The sequence below is a fragment of the Hypanus sabinus genome, chromosome 14 (genome assembly GCF_030144855.1).
Source record: "Hypanus sabinus isolate sHypSab1 chromosome 14, sHypSab1.hap1, whole genome shotgun sequence".
NCBI lineage: Eukaryota > Metazoa > Chordata > Chondrichthyes > Myliobatiformes > Dasyatidae > Hypanus > Hypanus sabinus.
The window spans coordinates 59,182,360-59,207,210 of record NC_082719.1 but is presented as its reverse complement, the minus strand read 5'-3'; the positions used below and the strand labels follow the sequence as shown (position 1 = coordinate 59,207,210).

At 40.1% G+C, this 24,851-nt stretch overlaps 1 protein-coding gene across 3 annotated transcripts in view; it reads left to right on the top strand.

The window, feature by feature from the left end:
- The first annotated feature begins 329 nt into the window (after positions 1-329).
- Positions 330-24,851, top strand: part of mtmr7b (myotubularin related protein 7b) — a 63,348-nt gene continuing 38,826 nt past the window's right edge. For all 3 annotated transcript variants that reach the window (XM_059989275.1, XM_059989278.1, XM_059989277.1), the window contains exons 1-5: positions 330-398; positions 1,927-2,055; positions 3,000-3,134; positions 15,098-15,230; positions 18,546-18,655. In XM_059989275.1, coding sequence (XP_059845258.1) covers positions 345-398; positions 1,927-2,055; positions 3,000-3,134; positions 15,098-15,230; positions 18,546-18,655 — 561 coding nt within the window. In that variant the 5' untranslated portion in view covers positions 330-344. The remainder of the gene's footprint in view (positions 399-1,926; positions 2,056-2,999; positions 3,135-15,097; positions 15,231-18,545; positions 18,656-24,851) is intronic.

The following is a 24,851-nucleotide window of genomic DNA, read 5'->3' as shown; positions in this document are numbered from 1 at the left end:
AGATTTTCCCCGTAAATTTATAAGTTTTTACAAAAGCAGTTTGTCATAAATATGATGATCTTTTGGGTAAGAGAAGAAATATTGTCTACTTGTTCACCATTCATTGCAATTATGTTTGGGTGTGCTTACATTTTTAGCTATAGTCTTGAAGTTTTATTATTGCTTGTGATTGAATTGGAAAAGTACAAGTGAAGGAGTCTAGATAAGTTTAAAAAAGATCTTGTTTTGTACAATTTTCAGTGAAGTATGAAGAACTATATTGCTTCTCATTTAATCCAAAGCAAGAAAAAGATGAGAGAGCAAGAGGGTGGAAACTGACAGATCTCAAAGCTGAATATAATCGCATGGGACTTCCAAACAGCTTATGGCAAGTTTCTCATGTTAACAGAGATTATGGGGTAAGTTACCAATCGAAGAGTTATCTGCCTGAATTTATAAGGAAATTTGTTGACTCTTCACAAGTTGGATTTTAATAAATATTACAGCATTGATCCTGTTAGCAGGTTCAGTAGAAGATCAACAGTTTCATTTCCATTGAAACAAAAAATTCATGGAGATGATAGAGATGAAGGGATCAGTTGAACTCCTTGCTGAGAAATCCAGTCTACTCAAAAGATCCACCCTGATTTCAATATTGCTAGGAAGCAGTCACCGTCTCATTTCCAGTCATATCACACGAGGAAGAAGAGGTGAAGAACCAATTTCTGGGGCTTCCAGTATGGCATTGAACCTGGAATTTGATATCAAGTGAACTAGTAATAGGTTAGAATTTTTAGAGAAGATGACAAAAATGTTCCTACCTCACAAAAACTTTCCATGAAACAAGCCACACAAAAGTGTACCTTTCTGGGGGGATTATCATTTACCAACCGGCTGTTCGGTGCTTTTCACCGGCAGTTTTAAAATTCTTGTTCATTGGTATTTGAACCTATGTAAGTATATTTGAATTGGTGTCCTGGTAGGAGTTTTTTAAAGATAAAGTTCCTTGGGGAGTAAAAATGGAGGGACTGGGTGAGAAATGATAACTCCAGTTTTTAGGCACATGAGTGAGTCTGCAGATGCTGGAAATAAATAAAAACACAAAATGCTGGCAGAACTCAGCAGGCCAGACAGCATCTATGGGAGGAGGTAGTGACAATGTTTTAGGCCAAAACCCTTCATCAGGAGTGATGTAACATGGGATGGTGGAGAGGGGATAAGAAGTGGGGGGAGGGATGAAGTAGAGAGCTGGGAAGTGATAGGCTGGAGGGAAATGGGCTAGGGGGAAGGTGGAGAATTATGGGAAATAAAAGAGAAAGAAAGATGGGGCTGGGGGGAGATTATAGTGAGGGGGGGGGGAAGAGAGAGAAAGAGAACCAGACTAAAATAATAGATAGGGATGGGGGTAAGGGGGGGTGGGCAGGGCTATTAACGGAGGTCTGTGAGTTGGACTCCAGTTTTTAGCCCTAGTCTCGGTGGACTGAGGCAGCTAATACGCGCAACAGAAGAATCACTAATTTATGTTGAAATAAATATTTCTGCCTGAAGAACAATGTTAATGATTCTGTCAGTGGTACTGGGAATACATGTTCAAAGTTTTATGCTATATAAATGTTCAAAAAAATAAATGAATTGCCAACTATTTATTCCAGAATATTGTATAAATTGCTTCTAAGGTTCAAATGCAAGAGGTATTTCCATATTCTGAATGTGATCTATGTACAATAATCTGAGGGTTTTGCATTTTATATGGTGATATGATTTCAATGTTAATGCAACTTATTTATTGGATTTAGCTTAATTTTTAAAAATAAGAATACTGAGCACAGCTGGTAGTTATTTATTCTTCAGCAGTCTTTTTAAATTCTCATACATTTATATAAAGGTCATAATATTTCTGGCATCTACTTTATTTCTGGTCATTGCGAAACTGTTTTCTCATTGCAGGTTTGTGATACATATCCTGCTGAATTGTATGTGCCAAAATCGGCCTCTGCACCAGTCATAGTTGGTAGCTCTAAATTCAGGAGTAGAGGGCGCTTCCCTGTTCTCTGTTACTTCTGCCAGGATAACAATGTATGTATAGTTTCTTAACGTCTAACTAAAAAAATTGTCCAAATAATAACGTATTCAACATTGGAATGACTTTTTGAATTGTGCTGTAAAACATAGCTTGAATAAGTATAGTTTCAAAGTAATACTTTTGGGGGTTATGGGCATTGAGAAGATTCGGTGCAGGCTGCTAAAGTGATTGCTGAACATAAACATTCAGGGTTTCAACAATGAAAACTAATACTTTAGTTATGAATATTATGAATTGATATAGAGTGCAGAGGCAAAGAGCCTTTCAAGGCTCTTAAGGTAATGTTAAGGCCACAGTGAAAACTTTGGGTATATCATTACAGAAAGGAGATTAAAGACTCATAAGCTATATAGTTAACATCAAATATGATAGGCACAAAACTTCAGTTTCTATATTGACATAGCATAGAAGGAAGCTATTCAGTGTAGATATAAGGAGCTGCTTAGCATTACTTCACTTAGAGGATGGAAAGCTGTAGGTATAGGCATTTTTAGAATGATATTGAATTTTGTAGTTTCAATAATTAAAATTATTTCCCAAATTGGGAAGATAGGGAATAAGAGTTATCAACTTAGTTATTGTTATGCATCAGATACCAGGAGATAATGGGAGAAATGTCTTCATTTTGTGACTTAACAGTAAATCAGAGACACGGAGGGACAGAGCATAGAAACAGGTCTTCAGCCATCAATGTGGTGGACCCCACAAAAAAAACTTGTGGTCACTGCTGTGGTATTTGTTTTCTGAGAAGGAATATTAGTTAATCATTTATTGTGTGCTAAATATGTACTGGGATAGAACAGGAGAGTAAAATTAAATTGGCCAGTCCAGATGATTTGTACAGAAAAATAAATTTGTTTAGAAACTTGGGAGAAGATAAAGGATCTTGAGTTTTATGAACTACTTTCTTTAAGCTCCTGCTTTTTTCTTTGTCTAGGCTGCTATTTGTAGAAGCAGCCAGCCTTTATCAGGTTTTAGCGCTCGGTGCCTTGAGGATGAACAGCTGCTCCAGGCCATCAGAAAGTCAAACCCAGGGAGTGATTTCTTGTATGTTGTTGATACCCGGCCAAAGGTAAGTGGCAAACTCAGATAAACTGTTCAGTGCAGTATTTTCCAGTTATTATTCTGGTTCGTGGAGTAAGGAGGTTGTGAATCACAGAAGACTTAAGTGTAATCCTTGGCCCATATGAAGTTCTGACTGAAAACTAATTGATGATTACAGCCAGCCTTGAGTTTTCTAAGTGAGGAATAAAGGTCAAATGGCTGGAGGTGGGGTGTTGGTGGGGGAGACATGGATTGCTGTTACATAGTCCTTTCCACAGGTGTCTAAGAAAATGTGATTCAGATTCACTAAGTCTGTGGGAAGCTAGGAGAGACCATTTGTTAAAAATTATATTGAACATCTTTAGAATGATTTAAGATAACTCATATAAGATAGTTAAGATAGTTCCAATATAACTCGGAGTCCTGCCATGTGCAGAAGTTCGCTGATGACACAGCCATAGCGGGGTGTGTCAGGAATGGTCAGGAGGAAGAGTATAGGAAACTGATACAGGACTTTGTGATATGGTGCAACTCAAACTACCTGCGTCTCAATATCACCGAGACCAAGGAGATGGTGGTGGACTTTAGGAGACCTAGGCCTCATATGGAGCCAGTGATCATTAATGGAGAATGTGTGGAGCAGGTTAAGACCTACAAGTATCTGGGAGTGCAGTTAGACGAGAAGCTAGACTGGACTGCCAACACAGATGCCCTGTGCAGGAAAACACAGAGTCGACTGTACTTCCTCAGAAGGCTGGCGTCCTTCAATGTTTGTAGTGAGATGCTGAAGATGTTCTATCGGTCAGTTGTGGAGAGCGCCCTCTTCTTTGTGGTGGCGTGCTGGGGAGGCAGCATTAAGAAGAGGGACGCCTCACGTCTTAATAAGCTGGTAAGGAAGGCGGGCTCTGTTGTGGGCACAGAACTGGAGAGTATGACATCGGTGGCAGAGCGGAGGGCGCTGAGTAGGCTACGGTCAATCATGGAAAACCCTGAACATCCTCTGCACAGCACCATCCAGAGACAGAGAAGCAGCTTCAGCGGCAGGTTGCTGTCAATGCAATGCTCCTCAGACAGGATGAAGAGATCATTACTCCCCAATGCCATTCGGCTCTACAATTCAACCACCAGGGGCAAGACATGTTAAAGTGCTGGGGTTAGGACTGAGCTTAAGTTTCCACTCAATGCACTTTAGTAAACTATTTAAGAACTTTTTAAAAGCTATTTATTAATGCTTTTTGGGAGGGTGATTTTTAGATGCATATTATATTTATACTGAGTTAAATACTGTATGTAATTAGTTTTGCTACAATAAGTGTATGGGACACTGGAAAATGTTGAATTTCCCCTTGGGGATGAATAAAGTATCTATCTATCTATCTATCTAGATACACCCTCTGTGGCCACTTTATTAGGTTGACCTGTACAGCTGCTTGTTAATGCAAATATCTAAACCAATCATGTGGCAGAAGCTCAATGCATAAAAGCACACAGATGTGGCCAGGAGGTTCGGTTGTTATTCAAGCCAAGCATCAGAAAGAGGGGAAAATGTGATCTGAATGACTTTGACTGTGGAATGACTGTTTGTGCCAGACAGGGTGATTTGAGTATCTCATAAATTGGTGATCTCCTGCGATTTTAATAACATAGGAAACCTACAGCACAATACAGGCCCTTTGGCCCACAATGCTGTGCCGAACATGTACTTACTTGAGAAATTCCCTAAAGTTACCCATAGCCCTCTATTTTTCTAAACTTCATGTAACTGTCCAGGAGTCTCTTAAAAGACTCTATTGAATCTGCTTCCACCACTATTGTCGGCAGCCCATTCCACGCACTCACCATTCTCTGTGTAAAATAAAACTTGCCCCTGACGTCTCCTTTGTACCTTATTTCAAACACCTTAAAATTGTCTCCTCTCGTGTAAGCTATTTCAGCCCTCGGAAAAAGCCTCTGACTATCCACACGATCAATGCCTCTCATCATCTTATATTCCTTTATCAGGTCACATCTCATCCTTCATTGCTCCATGGAGAAAAGGCCAAGTTCACTCAACCTATTCTCATAAGGCATGCTTCCCAATCCAGGCAACATCCTTATAAATCTCCTCTGCACCCTTTCTATGGCTTCCACATTCTTCCTGTAGTGAGGTGACCAGAACTGAGCACAGTACTCCAAGTGGGGTCTGACCAGGGTCCTATATGGTTGCAACATTACCTCTCGGGCTCCTAAACTCAACCCCACGATTGACGAAGGTCAATGAACCATATGCTTTCTTAACCACGGAGTCAACTTGCATAGCAGCATCAAGTGTCCAATGGACTCGGACCCCAATATCCCTCTGTTCCTCCACACTGCCAAGAGTCTTACCATTAAATACTATATTCTGCCATCATATTTGACCTACCGAAATAAACCACCTCACACTTATCTGGGTTTAACTCCATTTGCCAATTCTCAGCCTAGTTTTGCATCCTATCAATGTCCCGCTGTAACCTCTGACAGCCCTCCACACTATCCACAACACCCCCATATTTGTGTCATTTTCATGCACCACATTCTCCAGAATTCAGAGATTAGTACAAAAAAGCAAAAAATATCCAGTGAGTGGCAGTTCTGTGAGTGAAAACTGTGAGTGTTAATGAGCGAAGTCACAGAATGGTTGGTTCAAACTGACAGGATGTTGACAGTAACTCATATAATTACACGTTTCGCCGAGGGAGAGAGATGTAGCTCCTGCAATAACGAGAGTGGAGACCAGCAACTTGCTGTTCTGATGTTACAGTCCTCCATATCGCTTCGAGGGCCGACAGGCTCTCATTCACTATCAAAAGAGACAGAGCGAGGGATCGCTCGAGTACAGGGGTCTTCTTCTGACAGCAGCACGAAATGCCTGTTGTCCCGATGTTTCAGTCGGTAAAATTGATAAGGAAGGTCATCCATGGGGCTGCTTCCTGAAGGTACGTGTCTTCACGGCTGTTCCTGAAAGTAGCAAAGTGCTAGGCCACACAGTCAGTCTGAAAATCCACCGCTTGCAAAGAAATGTGATTCTGATATGTAGATCACAGACTCAGACAGAAACCCAGCTTCCTTGAAAAGAAAGAAAAGACGTAAAAGAAGAAAAATAAACTGTTTCGTGGACAAACAGGAAGAGGTCGCCTGGGTCTGCAAAAACCGTGGGTGCCATCATTCCTAGCTCCTCCTGCTCTGTGGATTTGTGGACATTTCCAATGTATCATGCTTCCTTGGAGCTATAATTATTCTCTTAACCAATATGGTTATACACCTAGCTTTTTAAAGCTCCTTCCATAACCTAGAATATTCAGTTTCTATTCCCTCCACCCTTTATAATATGCCATTTAATAGATTCAGTACTGTGCTCCCATTTGCCTCCGTGTCCTCAGTTCATTGCCTTTATTTTTAATACTTCATTAAAGGTATCAAAATTAAGCACTGACAAACATTCCCCAGCCTTCATTTTCTCTCTGTCTTGCAGATTAATTGACTAATGAGCACCTTCATCTAATTTTGCTTTTCTCCCTGCTGAAGCAGCTGACAGATTTCTAACCACCTGAGTTAATTTAAACTTTCCACATGTCAATATTTGTCAATTAGGAACATGCTAGATTGAATTTTTTTGTTTCAAAGCTAAGATTGCTTTTGTTCTGCTAAATTGTTTCAGCATATGCACACGGAGGTATATATTTTCAAGCTGCTTTTGAGAATTTGAAAGTTTAAAAAGAAGTATAAAGGCATCCATCATTAGACAGCAGGGCTCTAAGTAGTATTATTTAATTAATCTGCATGTGAATGGAAAACAATGGCCCATATTCACTGATAACTAAATTGTAATTTGGAATTTATTAGCCAGTGCAACAGCTCACTTCCAAGTCAACTTCTGTCCGAAACTTGCCCCTCGGAAATCTGGCTTATCTTTCTAACCCGGATATAAAGTTGAGGAAATTTATTCAGCTGGTTAGCTGTTGCCACTCTGAATACTTGGATTGAATCCATATTCCCATATATGATCTACTGATAGTGAATTATTTATGCCAATGGAAGTGTGTTGGCAGAAATAATTTGTGACTAACTGCATCTTAGTGCATTGTTGCAACTAAACAACCTGCATTCACGTGGCTTGCTTGACACTCTGGTGTTTTAGCTAAGCACTTCACAGACAATAAAATACACTTTAAAGTGGTTACTGTTTTTATGTAGGAAATTAAAATGATTAAAATTCTTGCAAAGCATGAAGAAATGAATGATCTGATGGTTCTGTGAAGATACCAGCAGGACCCTTCATGTCCATGTGAGAAGATGACTGTACACTAAGTTTGGTTTATATCTGAAATACTGCACCTTTGACACGGTGGCCACTATTTTTCTATTAATGTATTGAAATACCGTAATATTTTTGAGCTTGGAATAGGGCTTGAACTAACAATTTTATGACCTAAGAGGTGCTATGAATGAACTAATGCTGACACATTCAGAATAATGTACAATGTGATAAGTAGTTCAGATAGCAATGGAAATAGAGATGTTTTTGTTGTTAGTTGAAGCAGAAAGGCAATAGTTGCTTTGGGATTAACTGTGTGCTTATTTGCACCAGATAAATTTTGAGTAAGTATTTTTAAACATTCCTTTGGAACTTTTCAAATACTGTTGTTATTAAATGTCCCTGACTGCAGTTTTAGATAGTTCTTGGTCTTGCCCAACAGATATACATTGATTTCAGCTAGGTTCACGCAAGAGTCCAAATACAGAACAGAATAGAATAGGCCCTTTGGCCTATCTAGTCTGTGCCAAACCATTTAAACCACCTACTCCCGCTGAACTGCATTGGGACCACAGCCCTCCATACCCCAACCATCCATGTTCCTTTCCAAATTTCTCGTAAACTTTGAAATCGAACTCGCATGCACCACTTGTGTTGGCAGCTTGTTAAGCAGTCTCATAACCCTCTGAATGAGGAAGTATAATGTAAAAGGAATCGGTCCAACACAGACCCCTGTGGGACACCACTAGTTACTGGCAGTCAGCCAGAAAAGACTCCTTTTATTCCCACTCTTTGCCTTCTGCCAATCAGCCATTGCTTTATCCATGCTGGAATCTTTCCTGTTATGCCATGGGCTTATAGCTTGTGAAGCAGCCTCATGTGTGACACCTTGTTGAAGGCTTTCTGAAAATCCAAGTACACAACATCAACCAATTCTTCTTTGTCTAGCCTGCTTGTTATTTCTTCAAAGAGGAATTTGTTATTTCCTTGAGGAAACCATTCTGACTACGGCCTGATTTTATCAAGTGTCTCCAAATACCCTGAGACCTCATCCTTAATAATTGACCCTGTGGTGTTCTCGCTCGGCGTGTTAAGATAACGCTGAGCTAAACACTGAGTTAAACCTTTGTCAATGACGACAGGATCAGAGTAAGATTAACCATTTACTGTTCACTCTTCCACATTAACGTATGGTGAAAACTGTTGATAAAACAATACAAGATTTGTACAGCATTTGTTTCTTTCTTGATATTACAATTACATCGTAAATACTTGCAAAAGTAAAACTACAACAACTACATTACATTAAAGTGCAGCATACAGTCAGAATCTACCTACGCCATTGACTGCTTTAAATACACTTCAACGCAAACTATCTGCAACTCCTTAACTAACGAAAACATAAACATTATCGACCGTCGTTACTTTTAACATGATTGGCGTTAACATTTTAATTCGACATATCGATTATCTCATAACTCACAGCGTTGCTTTCACAATGTTTCTGGTGCGTAGAGAGAAAACTTTGCTGCTTGCTTGTGCTCGCACATGTCTCGATCCCCCACCTTCCCGCTTCTCCAAACCGGTATTTTCCCACAGGACGGGGCGAAACCGGATGTGATGTCATTGCATGCCGCGATATCTCACAATGAATTTACTTTAAACAATCCTAACTTTAACTAGAACGCTAACAAACGAATTACTAAGCGAAAATATTATAAACTAAGTAACTGCCATAAAGGCAACACAGACTCCAACATCTTCCCAACCACTGAGGTCAGACTCACTAGCCTATAGTTTCCTTTCTTCTGCCTCTCTCCCTCCTTGAAGAATGGACTGACATTGCAAATTTCCAGTCTTCTGGAACCATTCCAGAATCAACTTCAATCCAGATTCTGACACTCAGGAGGCAACATATCACCTGGGAATCTTGTTCTTGCCCTCAGAGCCTCCTGTTCATTCCCTTAACTAATGAATCCCCTATCATCACAGCATGTCTCTTCTCCCCCTCCACCCCTTCTCTTCTGAGTCACAGAGACAGACCCAGTGCCAGAGACCCGACCACAGTGCCTTTCCTCTGTTGGCTCAACCCCCCCCAACAGTATCCTAATATCCAAAGTGATAATATCTGTTGTGGAGGATGAGCACAGGAGTACTTGGCACTGGATCTTTACCCCTTTCCCTTTCCTAACAGTCACCCAGTTCCCTGTGTCCTACCCCTGGGGTGTAACCGTATGTCCTATCTGTCACCCCTCAGCTTATTGAATGATCCGGAGTTCATCCAGTTCTAGCTCCGACTTCTTAATGTGGTTTGTTAGAAGCTGCAGCTGGATGCACATTACAGTTGTAGTCGTCTGGGATACTGGAAGTCTCTCTGCCTTCCCACATCCCACAAAAGGAGTATTTCACTATCCTGCCTGGAATCTCTACTATCATAGAAACATAGAAAATAGGTGCAGGAGTAGGCCATTCGGCCCTTCAAGCCCGCACCACCATTCAGTATGATCATGGCCGATCATCCAACTCGGAACCCTGTACCTGCTTTCTCTCCATACCCCCTGATCCCATTAGCCACAAGGGCCATATCTAACTCCCTCTTAAATATAGCCAATGAACCAGCTTCAACTGTTTCCTGTGGCAGAGAATTCCACAGATTCACCACTCTCTGTGTGAAGAAGATTTTCCTCATCTCGGTCCTAAAAGGCTTCCCCTTTATCCTTAAACTGTGACCCCTTGTTCTGGACTTCCCCAGCATCAGAAACAATCTTCCTGCATCTAGCCTGTCCAATCCTTTTAGAATTTTATACGTTTCAATAAGATCCCCCCTCAGTCTTCTAAATTCCAGTGAGTATAAGCCTAGTCGATCCAGTCTTTCTTCATAGGAAAGTCCTGCCATCTCAGGAATCAATCTGGTGAACCTTCTCTGTACTCCCTCTATGGCAAGAATGTCTTTCCTCAGATTAGGGGACCAAAACTGCACACAACATTCCAGGTGCGGCCTCACCAAGGCCTTGTACAACTGCAGTAGAACCTCCCTATCCTAACTGAGCAGATATTAAAAAGAAAAGGAAAACTCTTGAACTTTTCATTCCTTTGTTTTTTCCGAGTGAAGCCTCTCTTCTCTGAAGCCTCGAAGAGCTAAAACCTTAAGATCACCACTCTGACTCTGCCCACTCAGACGACAGACACTGTCCTTGCCCCTGCCTTTCTTTAATTTGCTGTAACTAATCAATCTCAAATGCTTATTGATCACTGATGAAAGCTCCATTATGTTGCTGTGACTTGCTGCTGCCTTTTATCCTCAGGCAGTGGACCTGATTGAAATCCCCTGCTCTGCAGACTTCTGATGTCCAGACTGGACGCTGTCAAACCTCTGTATTATATGCCTTCTGCACATTCTGTCCAACTGAATGCACTGGAACTAATTGCTAAGTGGGGAATTTAGCAGGAAACCAGTTCAATAGCTCACATCCAAGATCTATTTCCTTCACAAAATTGCCCCAAGCCTTGGTATGTAAGTCTGGCATTGTCCCAGCTGCTCTCACAGATGCTTTTCCTACTTGGTGCAATTGAGACAACTGATTTACTTGGATATTGGCTGTTAAGTTATTTACTCAGGTTGAACAATGACCTCATCTGCAGAAGATGACGAATGGTGTTATGTTTTCTAACTTCAAACCGTTAAGCTAATTCAAAGGAAATCATGGAAGTCTGAAATGTGAGTCTGTTTGTGTTTTCTATAAGAGAGGTGTGCATGTATCATGTGGTAGTGTGATGATGACTGCAATTCACGTGTTTTTACAGAGTGAAGTGTTTAAACAAACAAGAATGCTTAACAACACATTTGCAAGATTACTTAAATATTACTGAAATAATAAATACACAACACTCCTCCCTACTTAGCTGTAAACTCCAACTCTGTACAGAATATATCTCCACTATATACATTGGATATTATAGAATACAACTACTATACAGACATCTACAGCATAGGAAATGGCCTCATTCAATCCTAAAGATTTAATCACTATGGAGGATTTCTTACTCTTGTAGGTTAACGTATTTCCTGACAGAACTGCGGGTGAGACTTGTGGCTGTGAAACAATCTCAGGTTCTGGGGCTTCCTCCATGATGATTGTAGGAGTTGATTCAGAGACTGTAGGAAGTGGTTCTGATAGCGGTAGCCATCTTTCTTCTTCCTTCTTCCAGTTAGTGCATCTTGATCTTAGGAAGGTGCAATTAGTTCTCTGGATTATTTGCTTACTAACCCTTCTATTGTTCCCTTTACAATCTCTCCTCTTGGTTTCCTCATTCACAGCATCATCTGCTGAATCCTCTGTTTTCATACCTTCATTGACTCCTTTCATCCAGCCAGGCTTTGGTCTTTGTATCTACTTTTATAAGTGGCTTTCTGCCTCCCACTTGAATTTCATGCAGTAATCAATATTGTATGCAGAGCAGATTCTGGTTCTTTATATTCACAAAACCAAATGCTAGCAACTTTTCTGAAGTTTCTTGAACTCTCTTCCAGCCACATTTTGCAAATAACTTTCTGATTAACATTATCAAAAGCTTTCTCAGATAGAGTATGTTGCTTACAAAAACTGTTGTAGTCAGACCACAATTTTTGTTACTTTCACGTTTCCTCTGCACAGCATAGTCCTTCCTTGGTCCAATATGCTTTCCAATCAGAGGCACAGAGGTTGGCACTAACACCTGTTAGCCCTCTGTTTTGCCATGGTTTATGGTGTATAGGATGGAAACAGTTTTGGCAACATCCATTATCTTTGATTCACTTTCAGATGGCTTCATTGAAGGGATGTGACATGCCAGTTTTGGATGGATCTCAGCCAATCAAGTTGAAGTTGTCTCACCCAATCATGAGCCCACAATGCTGGTCTTCTGTTTAAACCACATACAAGCTCAATGTGGCTTGTTGGTTGTATTTCACTCTTATTAATGTCATTCCCACAAGTGTTACCTTTTCTCCAGTATAAGTTCTTAGTTGGATATCTGTAGGCTTCCATGTAGTGTCACTGAAATACCAATGAGAAACAACTACTAATTTTGCTGAGTGCATTCATTGAAATGCATACAGTTTGCTTTGAAATTTGACTGTTTCAACCAAACCAACAGGAATGAGCTTTACTGATATTGTCAAAGTAATGCAGGAACATTTAGAACCAAAGCTTCTCTTATTCATATGTACTGGGCTTGTCCTAGTCTAGAGAAATACTGGAGAGAAGTCTTTTCATCTCTATCTCATATTCTTAAGTGCAATTTAGAACCTAATCCTCTGATTGCCCTTTTTGGTACCTTGGGTGAGGCAGATAGACGTTTAGAGTCCGACTAAAGGTCGAACACTATCTTTTGCTTTTTTGGCTAGACGCTTAGTCCTCCTCAGGTGGAGAGATGTTGCCTCACCGACCCATGCCCAATGGCTTAGTGATATTATGTCCCGTTTAGTCCTTGAAAAAATTCATTATTCACTCAGACATAAAGTTTCAAAAGGTGTGGGAACCTTTTCTCGAATACTTTCATAACTCCCTTTTAGATTGTCTTTTTTTTCAATCCCTTACTTTCAGTTTTTTTTAACTTTTATAATTTCTTTGATGGGAATTATATTATAGTTTTGGTAGTAGGCATTCATAATATTTTTTTTCTTATATATTACAGCTCTGTGGGATTGAATGTTCTGATTAAATTTTCTTTTTTACATATTGTAATGGTTGGCCTGGAGTTTTGTTGTGGGAGGATGGGGAGGTTACTAACTCTATATGATCTTACTGATTCCTTATTGTATGAACTTTATATCCAATATATGTATTTTGCACTGTGTTAATTTTCACTTTGTAGTTTTTTTTGTCTAGCCATTCTGTAGAAACATATAAAAAATTAATAAAAATATATCTACTTGCATTTGAGTTAATTTGATTACTTGAATGTACAAACCCCATTTCCAGAAAAGTTGGGATATTTTCCAAAATAAAAACAAAAATCTGTGATATGTTAATTCACATGAACCTTTATTTAACTGACAAAAGTACAAAGAAAAGACTTTCAATAGTTTTACTGACCAACTTAATTGTATTTTGTAAATATACACAAATTTAGAATTTGATGGCTGCTACACACTCAACAAAAGTTAGGACAGAGTTAAAATAAGATTGAAAAGTGCACAGAATATTCAAGTAACACCGGTTTGGAAGACTCCACATTAAGCAGGCTAATTGGTAGCAGGTGAGGTATCATGACTGGGTATAAAAGTAGCGTTCATCAAAGGCTCAGTCTTTGCAAGCAAGGATGGGTCATGGCTCACCCCTTTGTGCCAAATTTCATGAGAGAATTGTTAGTCAGTTCAAAAGGAACATTTCCCAACGCAAGATTGCAGAGAATTTAGGTCTTTCAACATCTACAGTACATAATATTGTGAAAAGATTCAGAGAATTCAGAGACATCTCAGTGCATAAAGGGCAAGGTTGGAAACCACTATTGAATGCGCGTGATCTTCGAGCCCTCAGGCGGCGCTGCCTAAGAAACCGTCATGCTACTGTGACAATTATAGCCACCTGGGCTCGGGAGTACTTCGGAAAACCATTGTCACTTAACACAGTCTGTCACTGCATCCAGAAATGCAACTTGAAACTGTATTACGCAAGGAGGAAGCCATACATCAACTCTATGCAGAAACGCCGGCGAGTTCTCTGGGCCCGAGCTCATCTCAGATAGACCAAAAGACTGGAACCGTGTGCTGTGGTCCGATGAGTCCACATTTTGGCTACTTTTCAGAGAAAACGGGTGTTGAGTTCTCCGTGCCAAAGATGAAAATGACCATCCTGATTGTTAGCAGCGAAAGGTGCAAAAGCCAGCATCTGTGATGGCATGGGGGTGCATCAGTGCCCACAGCATGGGTGAGTTGCATGTATGTGAAGGTACCATTGACTCTGAGGCATATATTAGGATTTTAGAGAGACATATGTCGCCATCAAGGCGATGTCTCTTCCCGGGACGTCCATGCTTATTTCAGCAGGACAATGCCAGACCACATTCTGTACGGGCTACAACAGCGTGGCTTTGTAGACACAGAGTGTGTGTGCTTGACTGTCCTGCTGCCAGTCCAGATCTATCTCCTATTGAAAATGTATGGTGCATCATCAAGAGGAGAAACAGACAACGGAGACCACGGACTGTTGAGCAGCTGAAGTCTTATATCCAGCAAGAATGGACAAAATCTCCAATTGCAAATCTACTACAATTAGTATCCTCAGTTCCAAAAGGACTAAAAAGTGTTATTAAAAGAAAGGTGATATAACACAATGGTAAACATGCCTCTGTCCCAACTTTTGTTGAGTGTGTTGCAGCCATCAAATTCTAAATTTGTGTATAATTACAAAATACAATTAAGTTGGTCAGTAAAACTATTGAAAATCTTTTCTTTGTACTTTTGTCAGTTAAATAAAGGTTCACGTGAATTAACATAACACAGATTTTTTTTTGCATTTTGGAAAATATCCCAACTTTTCTGGAAATGGGGTTTGTAATTAGGAATGCAATTGAACTCAAATAACAGAAAGAATTGTGAGAGCAATATGACTATTGAGAAAAAAAACTGTAGGATGCTACATTTGATGTGAGGATTAACAAGACTGCACAAAATACGATTCTCAGTGAATTATCTTGAAGCTGTCTTAACATTTTCTCTCATTTTCCCCCAGTTAAATGCAATGGCAAACCGAGCAGCAGGAAAAGGGTATGAAAATGAAGACAACTACTCCAACATCAAGTTCCATTTCATAGGAATAGAAAACATTCATGTGATGAGAAGCAGTCTACAAAAACTACTGGATGGTAAGTTGTTGTTCTAGACACGAATGTCCACTTGATTTATAATGTTCTGATGACATGATTGTGACATTTTCTGTCTTAATGTTGGATCTAATTTTTAATGAGTAAATGGTTTAATTCCTATGAATTTAGCCATCTTTCTTGAGACCGTCCCAAATGGTCTATGTCCAGTGCAGTTAAGCTCATCAGAGAGGATTGGTAAGAAGGAATCTAGACATGGTGCCCTAGGCTTGTATGGTGATCATCCTTCAGAGGGGGTGGGTGAACTGTCTTGCTGGGATTCAATAACTGGATCTTGGACTTCTTGTCAGAAAGACCCCAGTCAGTCTTGAGTTGGCAGTAACTTCTCAAGCTCCATTCTGCTGAGCACTGGTGCCCCCCCCCACCCCGGCCCCCAGGCCTGTGTGCTCAGCTCACTGCTATTCATGCTGTTGACTCACGACTGCACTGCTAGATTCAGCTCGAACAACATTGTCAAGTTCGCTGATGATACAACAGTGGTAGGCCTCATCATCAACATTGGTAAGTTGTCATACAGAGAGCAGATAGAGAAGCTCTTCAAATGGTGTGAGAGCAAGAATGTGAGTCTCAGCATGGACAAGACAAAAGAGATGATTGTGGACTTCAGCAAGACACAAGTCCACCACTCTCCATTGCACAACAATGGCTCTGCTGTGGAGAGAGTAAAGAGCACAAAGTTCCTTGGTGCTCATAACAGATGGTCTAACCTGGGCTTGCAACACCACCTCATTAGCCCAGAAAGCACAGCTACATCTAGAGTTTCTGGGGAGGCTGAGGTGTGTAAGACTCCCCTCCCCCATTCTAACAACTTTCTACAGGAGCACCATGGAGAATGTCTTGTCTGGCTGCATCATTGGAAGCTGCAAGGCAGCACACTGCAAGACCTTACAGAGTGCATTATGTGTGCTTTCTGCTGATAAATTTTCAGTTATTTCATTTCAAAGAAAGCAGACTATGAAAATTGAAGTAAAGTTCATTTGAAAAAAAGGACCTGGCTGATGAAATGAAGTTTTCGTAAAAGAGAGAAAGCTATTGTTTTTTTTTAACACAGTTATGAGTAAATGATTGGGTGGTCCAGAATTTTCGGTTGTATGTCATTCTAGCCTAAAGTCAACTTGAATAAATGTGGTGGCATTTGGGAAGGAAGAAGGAGGAAGTGGATAGCAGAGAAGAAATGAGATGGAGGGTCTTCCAAATAGTAATATTTAACAAAAAAATTTATTTTGCCTTATTTTATGTGGAAGTAGTGTGAGCTGTAGAGTTATTCACAATAGTGCTTGGAGAGAAGATTTTGTGAAGCGCCCCTTGGTAGTACAGCCGATTTAATGATGCTTGAGAATGGTGAAGTGAACATTGTGACTGGGCTCTAACCTATTCACCAAGTGGGAGAAGACATCAGACCACCACTTGCTCATTTGACGGAGGATCATGGTATTAATATGGGCAATGTGTAGATCATTTACATGCAACTTGTGAAATGAGGGATAATGTATGAATTACAGATGTCATGTTAGACTCTTAAGATATATTTTTTCACTTTGTATCAATGTGTAGAACAGCACTTTGCAAAATTCTTATAATTTCAACTGTTGGTGCACTTCCCATTTGATTCCATTCCTTCATTTTAATGATCAAAGTATTGTGTTTACTTGATTTCATGATCATGTACATCTGATAAGACTCTCTTTAAAAATTCCATCCTTTTTACCTGCATTTCTGTGTGAAAGGGGATGTGCAAAAGCCTGTATATGGATTTCTCTTTATATAAAATGTTGCCTGTAAATTAGTTTTGTTGAAATTTGTTAAAAAGGGTATTTGTAGTGCACCATGTTTGCAGAAAAAAACTCTAGAACAGCTTCCTACTGACAAAACCATGTTGAACCAATAAGGAAAAGAAAATTGCAAAAGGGTGTCAATGAGGATGTAAGTGAAAGGATCATGAGTAGGCCATTCAGCCCCTTGATCCTGATCCTCTCAAATGGTTGTGGCCCATCCGATCATGGCTGCAACCTCATTTTCTTGTCTGTTTTACATTATCTTGACTTGTATGTCGCACACAAATCCATCTTCCCTGGCCTTCTCTCCATGACACCTTAAGATATACTGGGGTGCTATGATAGCGTGGTAGTTAGTGTGACGCAATTACAACTCAGGGCATTCTGGAGTTTGGGGTTCAATTCTGTTGCCGTTTGTAAGGAGCTTCTGTGTTCTCCCCGTGATAGCATGGGTTTCTTCAGATGCTTTGGTTTCCTCTCACAGTTCAAAAACATACTGGTTGTCTGGTTAATTGAACATTGCAAATTGTCCCTTGATTATGATAGAATTAGATCAGTGGGTTGCTGGGGAGTACCTCACTGGGCCTGAAGGGCCTGTTCCACAATGTACCTTTTAGAAGTAAAATAATCAGATAGTTCTGATAATTCAAGATCTTCTGAGGGAAGAAATTACTTCTTTTTAAATGGACAACACTATATTCTGAAAGTATGTTCTCTTGTTCGAGATTACAGTACAAATTAAAACCACCTCTCAGTATCTACCTTGTCAAGCTTCTTTGAAATCTTCAAAACCTCCTAAACTCTGATTATTGACAATTATTAATTCTTGTATCTTGTCCCTTAAGGGACCAACACTGACTTTAGCTGATTTCTTCCTCTCTGTATTTTTGATTCTTACCTTTTTTATTTTATATTACTGCTTTCCTAATATATTTTCTCTCTTTTCTGGTCATTCTATGTATTTCTAAAATTTATCCCGTCTTCAAGCCAACCATTAATCTTCACAACAGAATAGGTTTCTCTTTTAATTTGATATCACCCTAACACTCTTGCCTAGACATGCTTCTTATAGTCAATGGGTATATCTTGAAAATTATGAAATATGTTTTAAAATATCTGCCACTGCTTAACTCTTGTATAATTTTGATCTATTTTCTTCAGTCCTCAATGCCAGTTCTACCTTCAAATAATTGAAATTAGTTTTAAGGTATTAGTGACAGATGTTGGTTTCTCATGCTTAGCCAGTCTATGGAATTCTACTCTGATGTCTTCACCTTCCCCTATTTACGTAGTTTGAGAACGTTAACTCATTCTGTATTATCACACTTGATTGGTTGTAATAAGGGAGGTGATGATCATGATGTTCACCTAAGGAAGACTTTTTAAATGGAGGCAGGCAAGCATTCATGATGTTTCTGGGTTGCTTGTATTGCAGAACAATTCTAATGTGCAACATAGTGATTTGCTGATGTGCATTACCTTACAATTAAATATTATGTAACATTTCTGAAATCTCTTTCAGTCTGTGAACTTCGATCTCCTTCAATGAATGATTTCCTATGGGGTTTAGAGAATTCTGGTTGGTTGAAGCACATTAAAGCCATCATGGATGCGGGTATATTTATTGCAAAAGTAAGTAAATTAATTCAATACCACTGTTCCAAGCTGGTATTACTTCATGTTACGTTGGCATTATCATCAGTCTTGAGGTTAGCCTGTCAAATGTCTCACAAAGAACCGGAATGCTTCACAAAGCTGAAATTCCTAAACTTCAGTGCTTTTAGAAACACAGCAAATGTTCATACTTTAAAGAGCCCAAAGAATACTCAAATTTTTTTCAGTTTGAAAGTCAAATGAAGTTTTAATGACAAAAATTATCCAGAAAGTTGTGACCAGCAAAGACTCTTTGATTGCTGGAGATACAAACAAAATGAACATTTCACTACGTTTTGATTTTTGGAACTCTTTTACTCTGAAATGCTGAAGCTAAGAAAGCAGCCATATGACTGCCTGAGCGCTGACCCAACCTACAAGAAATTTGTTGGCAAACCTGTCTGTGAGGTTATCATCAGTAGCCTCTGCATTTCACTTACATATTTGCAAATGCAGAGCTCTGGAATTTGCTGTTTGTGCTCAGCTACTCACTCTCTCGTGGAGATAGCGTGGGATTAGGAGTGTGATCCGTTGGGACACAGAAGGCTTTTTTAGTTCCACATTCCTCCAGATTGTTTTTGAGTACAAGCTATTTGTTCACTCTGAGGAATGCAGATGAAAGCAATGGTATCACACACACACACACACACACACACACACACACACACACACACACACACTCTCTCTCACACACACACACACACACACACACACACACACACACACACACACACACTCTCTCTCTCTCACACACACACACACACACACACACACACACACACACACACACACACACACACACACACACACACTCACTCTCACACACACACACACACACACACAATGCTGGGGGAACTCAGCAGGTCAGTCAGGAAATGAATAAACAGTCAATATTTTGGGCCGAAACCCTTCATTAACACTGGAAAGGAAGGAGGACAATGTCAGAATTAAGAGCTGAGGGGAGGGGAAGGAGGACAAGTTAGAAGGTGATAGGTAAAGCCAGGTAGGCAGAGGAAGGGAAATGAATTAAGAAGCTCGCAGGTGATAGGTGGGAAAGGTAAAGAGTTGGAGAAGAAGGAATCTGAGACGAGATGAGAGTGGACCATGGGAGAAAGGATGGAGGAGGGACACCAAAGGGAGGTGAGGAGAAGAGGTAAGAGGACAGAGTTTGGGAATAGAAGAACTGGAAAGGGGGAGGGGCAAATACTGGTAAGAGAAATTGATGTTCATGCCATCAGGTTGGAGGCTACTGAGACAATATGAGGTGTTGCTGTTCCACCCTCATAGTGGTCTCGTGGCAAAAAAGATGAGAAAGGTGCTGTTTGAAATGGGCCACATTCCTATTTTATTTAAATGACAATAACAATAATTTATAATTATTAGACTTTATAATATTTTCTTTTATATAAAGTCTATCAATTTAACCTTAGTTTTGCAGAATCAGATTTATTATCACCAGCATGTGATGTGAAATTTGTTAACTTAGCAGCAGCAGTTCAATGCAATACATAATCTAGCAGAGAGAGAAAAAAAATAATACATAAATAAATAAATCAATTACAGTATACGTATATTGAATAGATTTTAAAAATGTGCAAAAACAGAAAGACTGTATATTAAAAAAGTGAGATAATGTCCAAGGATTCAACGTCTATTTAGAAATCGGATGACAGAGGGGAAGAAGCTGTTCCTGAATCGCTGAGTGTGTGTCTTCAGGCTTCTGTACCTCCTACCTGATGGTAACAGTGAGAAAAGGGCATGCCCTGGGTGCTGGAGGTCCTTAATAATGGACGCTGACTTTCTGAGACACCGCTACCTGAAGATGTCCTGGATACTTTGTAGGCTAGTACCCAAGATGGAGCTGACTAGATTTACAACCTTCTGCTGCAGCTTTTGGTCCTGTGCAGTAGCCCCTCCATACCAGACAGTGATGCAGCCTGTCAGAATGCTCTCCACGGTACATCTACAGAAGTTCTTGAGTGTATTTGTTGACATGCCAAATCTCTTTAAACTCCTAATGAAGTATAGCCGCTATCTCGCCTTCTTTATAACAACTTCGATATGTTGGGAGGTTAGATCCTCAGAGATCTTGACACCCAGGAACTTGAAGCTGCTCATTCTCTCCACTTCTAATCCCTCTATGAGGGTTGGTATGTGTTCCTTCGTCTTACCCTTCCTGAAGGCTACAGTCAGGTCTTTCGTCTTACTGATGTAGAGTGCCAAGTGAATTAAGGTTGAAATTTGACCTTGATGCCTGGCACAAAACAAGATTAGCCCAGACAGAGCCATTTGTTATGTTTTTGGAACTTCAAAGCATAAAACTAATTGCTAGAAAAATTTGGGAACCCAGGAGAGTATGTCTCAGTTTTGTTTTTACTATAAGCGATGCAAGTACGTATGAGAACATATGCCATTCACTTTTCAGTATAACCCATAATTATTTTAATGAACTGGAATGCTTAAACAATATAAATACAGCATTCAAATATTACTGAAATAGTAAATACATAAAACCCTTTCTGCTTAGCTATGAACTCTAACTCAATATAGAATGCATCTCATCTTGTATACATCATATCTATACAGTATACTATATAATCCAAATACTATATACAGACACCCACAGCATAGTAAATCTTAAATTCTCCCACTCAGGCCTAAGGTTTTAATCGCTATGGAGGATTTCTTACTCGTGGGGCAACATCTTTCTTGACAAAGGGTTCACTCTGCTCTGCTTGAGGCAGTGGATCAGTTTCAGGTCTGGAACCTCCCCCATTGTGGTTGGAGGAACTGACTCTGGGACCGCAGGAAGTGGTTCTGCCAGCTCTGGATACCTCTTGATGTGTTGGCATCCTCAACAGCACATAGCAAGCTTCACTGGACAATATAGATTATAATGTGTGAGTATAATGTGTGATGTCACCATTTCCTTTCCCTTTTGAAAAGCCACCTCACACTGCTTTGTCCATTGCCACTTCTTCCCAAGCTGTAGTATTGAGTTCAAGGGGTGGAGCACAGTAGCCAGGTTTGGCAGGAACCCGTTATAGTCATTGACAAATCCTAAAAAAGACCACGACTGTGACACACCTTTTGGCCTTGGGGGATCCACCACTGCTTGAATTTTCTCAGCACACTTGTGTAATGCTTGTACGTCAGTGGTGTGACCACAGTAAGTGATGCTTGGAATAAAGAATTTGTATTTGTTGCATCAAGCTCTGAGCTCATAATCTTCTAATCTTTTTGACACTGTCTTGAGGTGTTGGAGATGTTCCCTGTCATCCTCACTGGTCACAGTTATGTCATCCAAGTAACACTGAGTGCCTGGGCAACCTTGCAGCAGCTGGTGCATAGCCTTCTGCCAGAGTGTAGCTGCAGAAGCTACTTCAAAAATAAGCCAATTATAGTGATAAAGCCACTGTGGGTCTTTCTGGTGAGGAACACCAGACCCTTCTTCCATCTCCATCTGTAGGTTGACCTCAACCAAGTCCACTTCGCTGAAGTGTTTTCCTCCAGGAAGGTTTGAAAAGATAACCTCTTTCCTGGGCAGAGGGTATTGATCTACTTTCAGGAATGGGTTGATGGTGACCTTAAAATTGTCACAGATCCTGACAGACCTGTTATTCCTAACTATTGGGACCACAGGTATTGCCCATAGGCTCCACTCTACATTGGAAAGAATTCCTTCAGCCTCCTTGTGACCTAGTTCACTGGCTACTTTATCGTGGATGGTATAGGGAATGTTGTAAAATGTGGGTGTGGTATTTTCATTTAACATTATTTTTCCTTTGATATATTTGAGTTTTCTAAGGCCATCCCTGAACACTGATGATGCATTATCTAGTACATTTCTTAATGCACTTTCATTTAACTCTATTACAGGGGATGTGACATGCAAATACTGGATGGATCTCCAATCAAGTTGTAGTTGTCTTAGGCAATCACATCCCCATAATGTTGGCCGTCCTGTTTTTTTTCCCCCAAAGGTTTAAAGATCCAATTTAATGTCAGAGAAATGTATACAATATACATCCTGAAATGCTTTTTCTTCACAAGCATCCATGAAAACAGAGAAGTACCCCAAAGAATGAATGACAGTTAAATGTTAGAACCCCAAAGTACCTCCCCCCCCCCAGCTCCCCTCCCTCCCGCGCATAAGCGGCAGCGAGCAACAATCTCCCCTCACCCCACTGGCAAAAAAAGCAATAGCACCCCTCACCGAGCACTCAAGAGTGAGCAAAGCAATAGCAAAGACACAGACTTGCAGTACTCCAAAGTCTTCGCGTTTCACCCGGTATTCAACATACCACAGGCTCTCTCTCTCCCTAATAAGGGAGAAGGAGGTATCTCCATTTTCACAGCAAGTGGGGAGACATAACAAACAACTCACTGGTTTACAATGTTAAAAGTCCTTTACGTCACTTTTATTGAGCTCTGTCCCAGAAGATCTCAAAGATCTTGGGTCTTCAGACACACAGCAGATATTCCGACTCCCTCGATGGCACATGAGTCTTCTGCTGTGACACCGACCCTCGATCCGCCCGCCTCCAGATCCCTGAGACCCTAGGCTTCCAAATCCAAGCTGGTCTCTTAGGCTGAGCCCTTGGTGTGCTGAACAATGGTCGGTTACGAGACCCCAAGAGTAGGTCCTATTCCCGCAAAGAACCGAAGTCAGTGTGTAACTCCAGGTCAGGGTTTTCCAAAGTACTCTGAAAGGGGAAAATAACGATATTAAAGATGGAAATAGAGCTGTTTCCGAGGATGCAAGCAAAGGAGCGCCATCATTACTCCACTCTGCCTCTTCTTACCACATCCAAACCCAATGTGACTTGTTGGTTGTTGTATTTCACTTTTGTTGTTATTCCCACAGGAATTAACTTTTCTCAAGTTTAAGTTCTTAGTTGGATATCTGCAGGCTTCAGTTCAGTATCTTTGAAATTCTGTTCAAACTCATTTTGTGGAGTGATTGAAACAGTCAAGCCAATGTCCAACTCCATTTTAATTAATTTGCCATTCACCTCTGGTGAAGCAATATTACCCATTACTTGTTAGTTTTCACTTTGTAGATCTTAAGGCTACTCAGACCTCTATCATTGTCATTATCAGATTTTTCATTAACAGTATGCAGATTAGTGGTCATTTTAAAACTGCAGCTTGACTTTTTAATCTTTTTCTCTTCCATTTATTTTGTCTGTTTGACATGTTCTTTGTATGTGTCATAGTTTGTTGCATTTTCTGCAGGTTTTGCCTTTAGATCTGCATTGGCCTGGTGTATGTGAGCCCCTGCCACAATGGTAACACAATTTGTTAACCCGGCAGGCCTCTGTCTAGATGCTGCAATTTTGTTCACGCTTACTTTCATTCCTGACTGAAACTCAATTGAGACTCTACTGTTTCTATTGATACAACTATTTCAACTGCTCATCTAAATGTAAGTTGAGCATCAGTTAGGAGCCATTTATGAATGCTTTCTTGTAAGATTCAACAAACGTAAATGATCCCTTGGGGCATGATTCAGGCCACCATTGAACTCAGACAATCTCTTCAGTTTAGCTACATATGCTGAAATGGACTCCCCTTTTCTTATGATTCTGCTTACGAAAGCTGAAGCATTCTGCAATCCACAATGGCTTCAGTTCTAAATGTTCTTACATTACTTCCATGATGTTAGCAAAGTTCATTTTGGCTGGTTTAGTTGAAGCAGTCAAACTTTTATGCAAACTGTCTGCCTTTAAATCCAATGCACTCACCAAAATTGTCGCTCACTTTCATTGGCTATTTCATTTGCTTTAATATACATATTTGCTCAATATACATATTCCAGTTATCTCTTCTGAAATTGAACACCTCTGTTGTTCTGATATAGCCAGCAATTCTGCTTTTTTAAAAAAATGATGCTTATGATCACCTAGTACTCACTGTTTATGAACCTGTGAATTTGTCTGTTCCCTGCCTTTTGTTTTAATTTGTCCGACTTTCTCCCCTTGTGAAGGGAAAAAAAGTGCTGCACTGCTTTTTTTTTTTAGCTCACCTGCTTCTTGCAGCTCTTTCTTTTAAACTCTGACATCTCACTGTGCTTCAACAGGTATGCAGTCATCTCAGGTTCGTGTAAAACTTCTACATCACACTGTTATGGTTTTTAACTCCAAAGCATAAAACTAATTGCAAGAAAGGGATA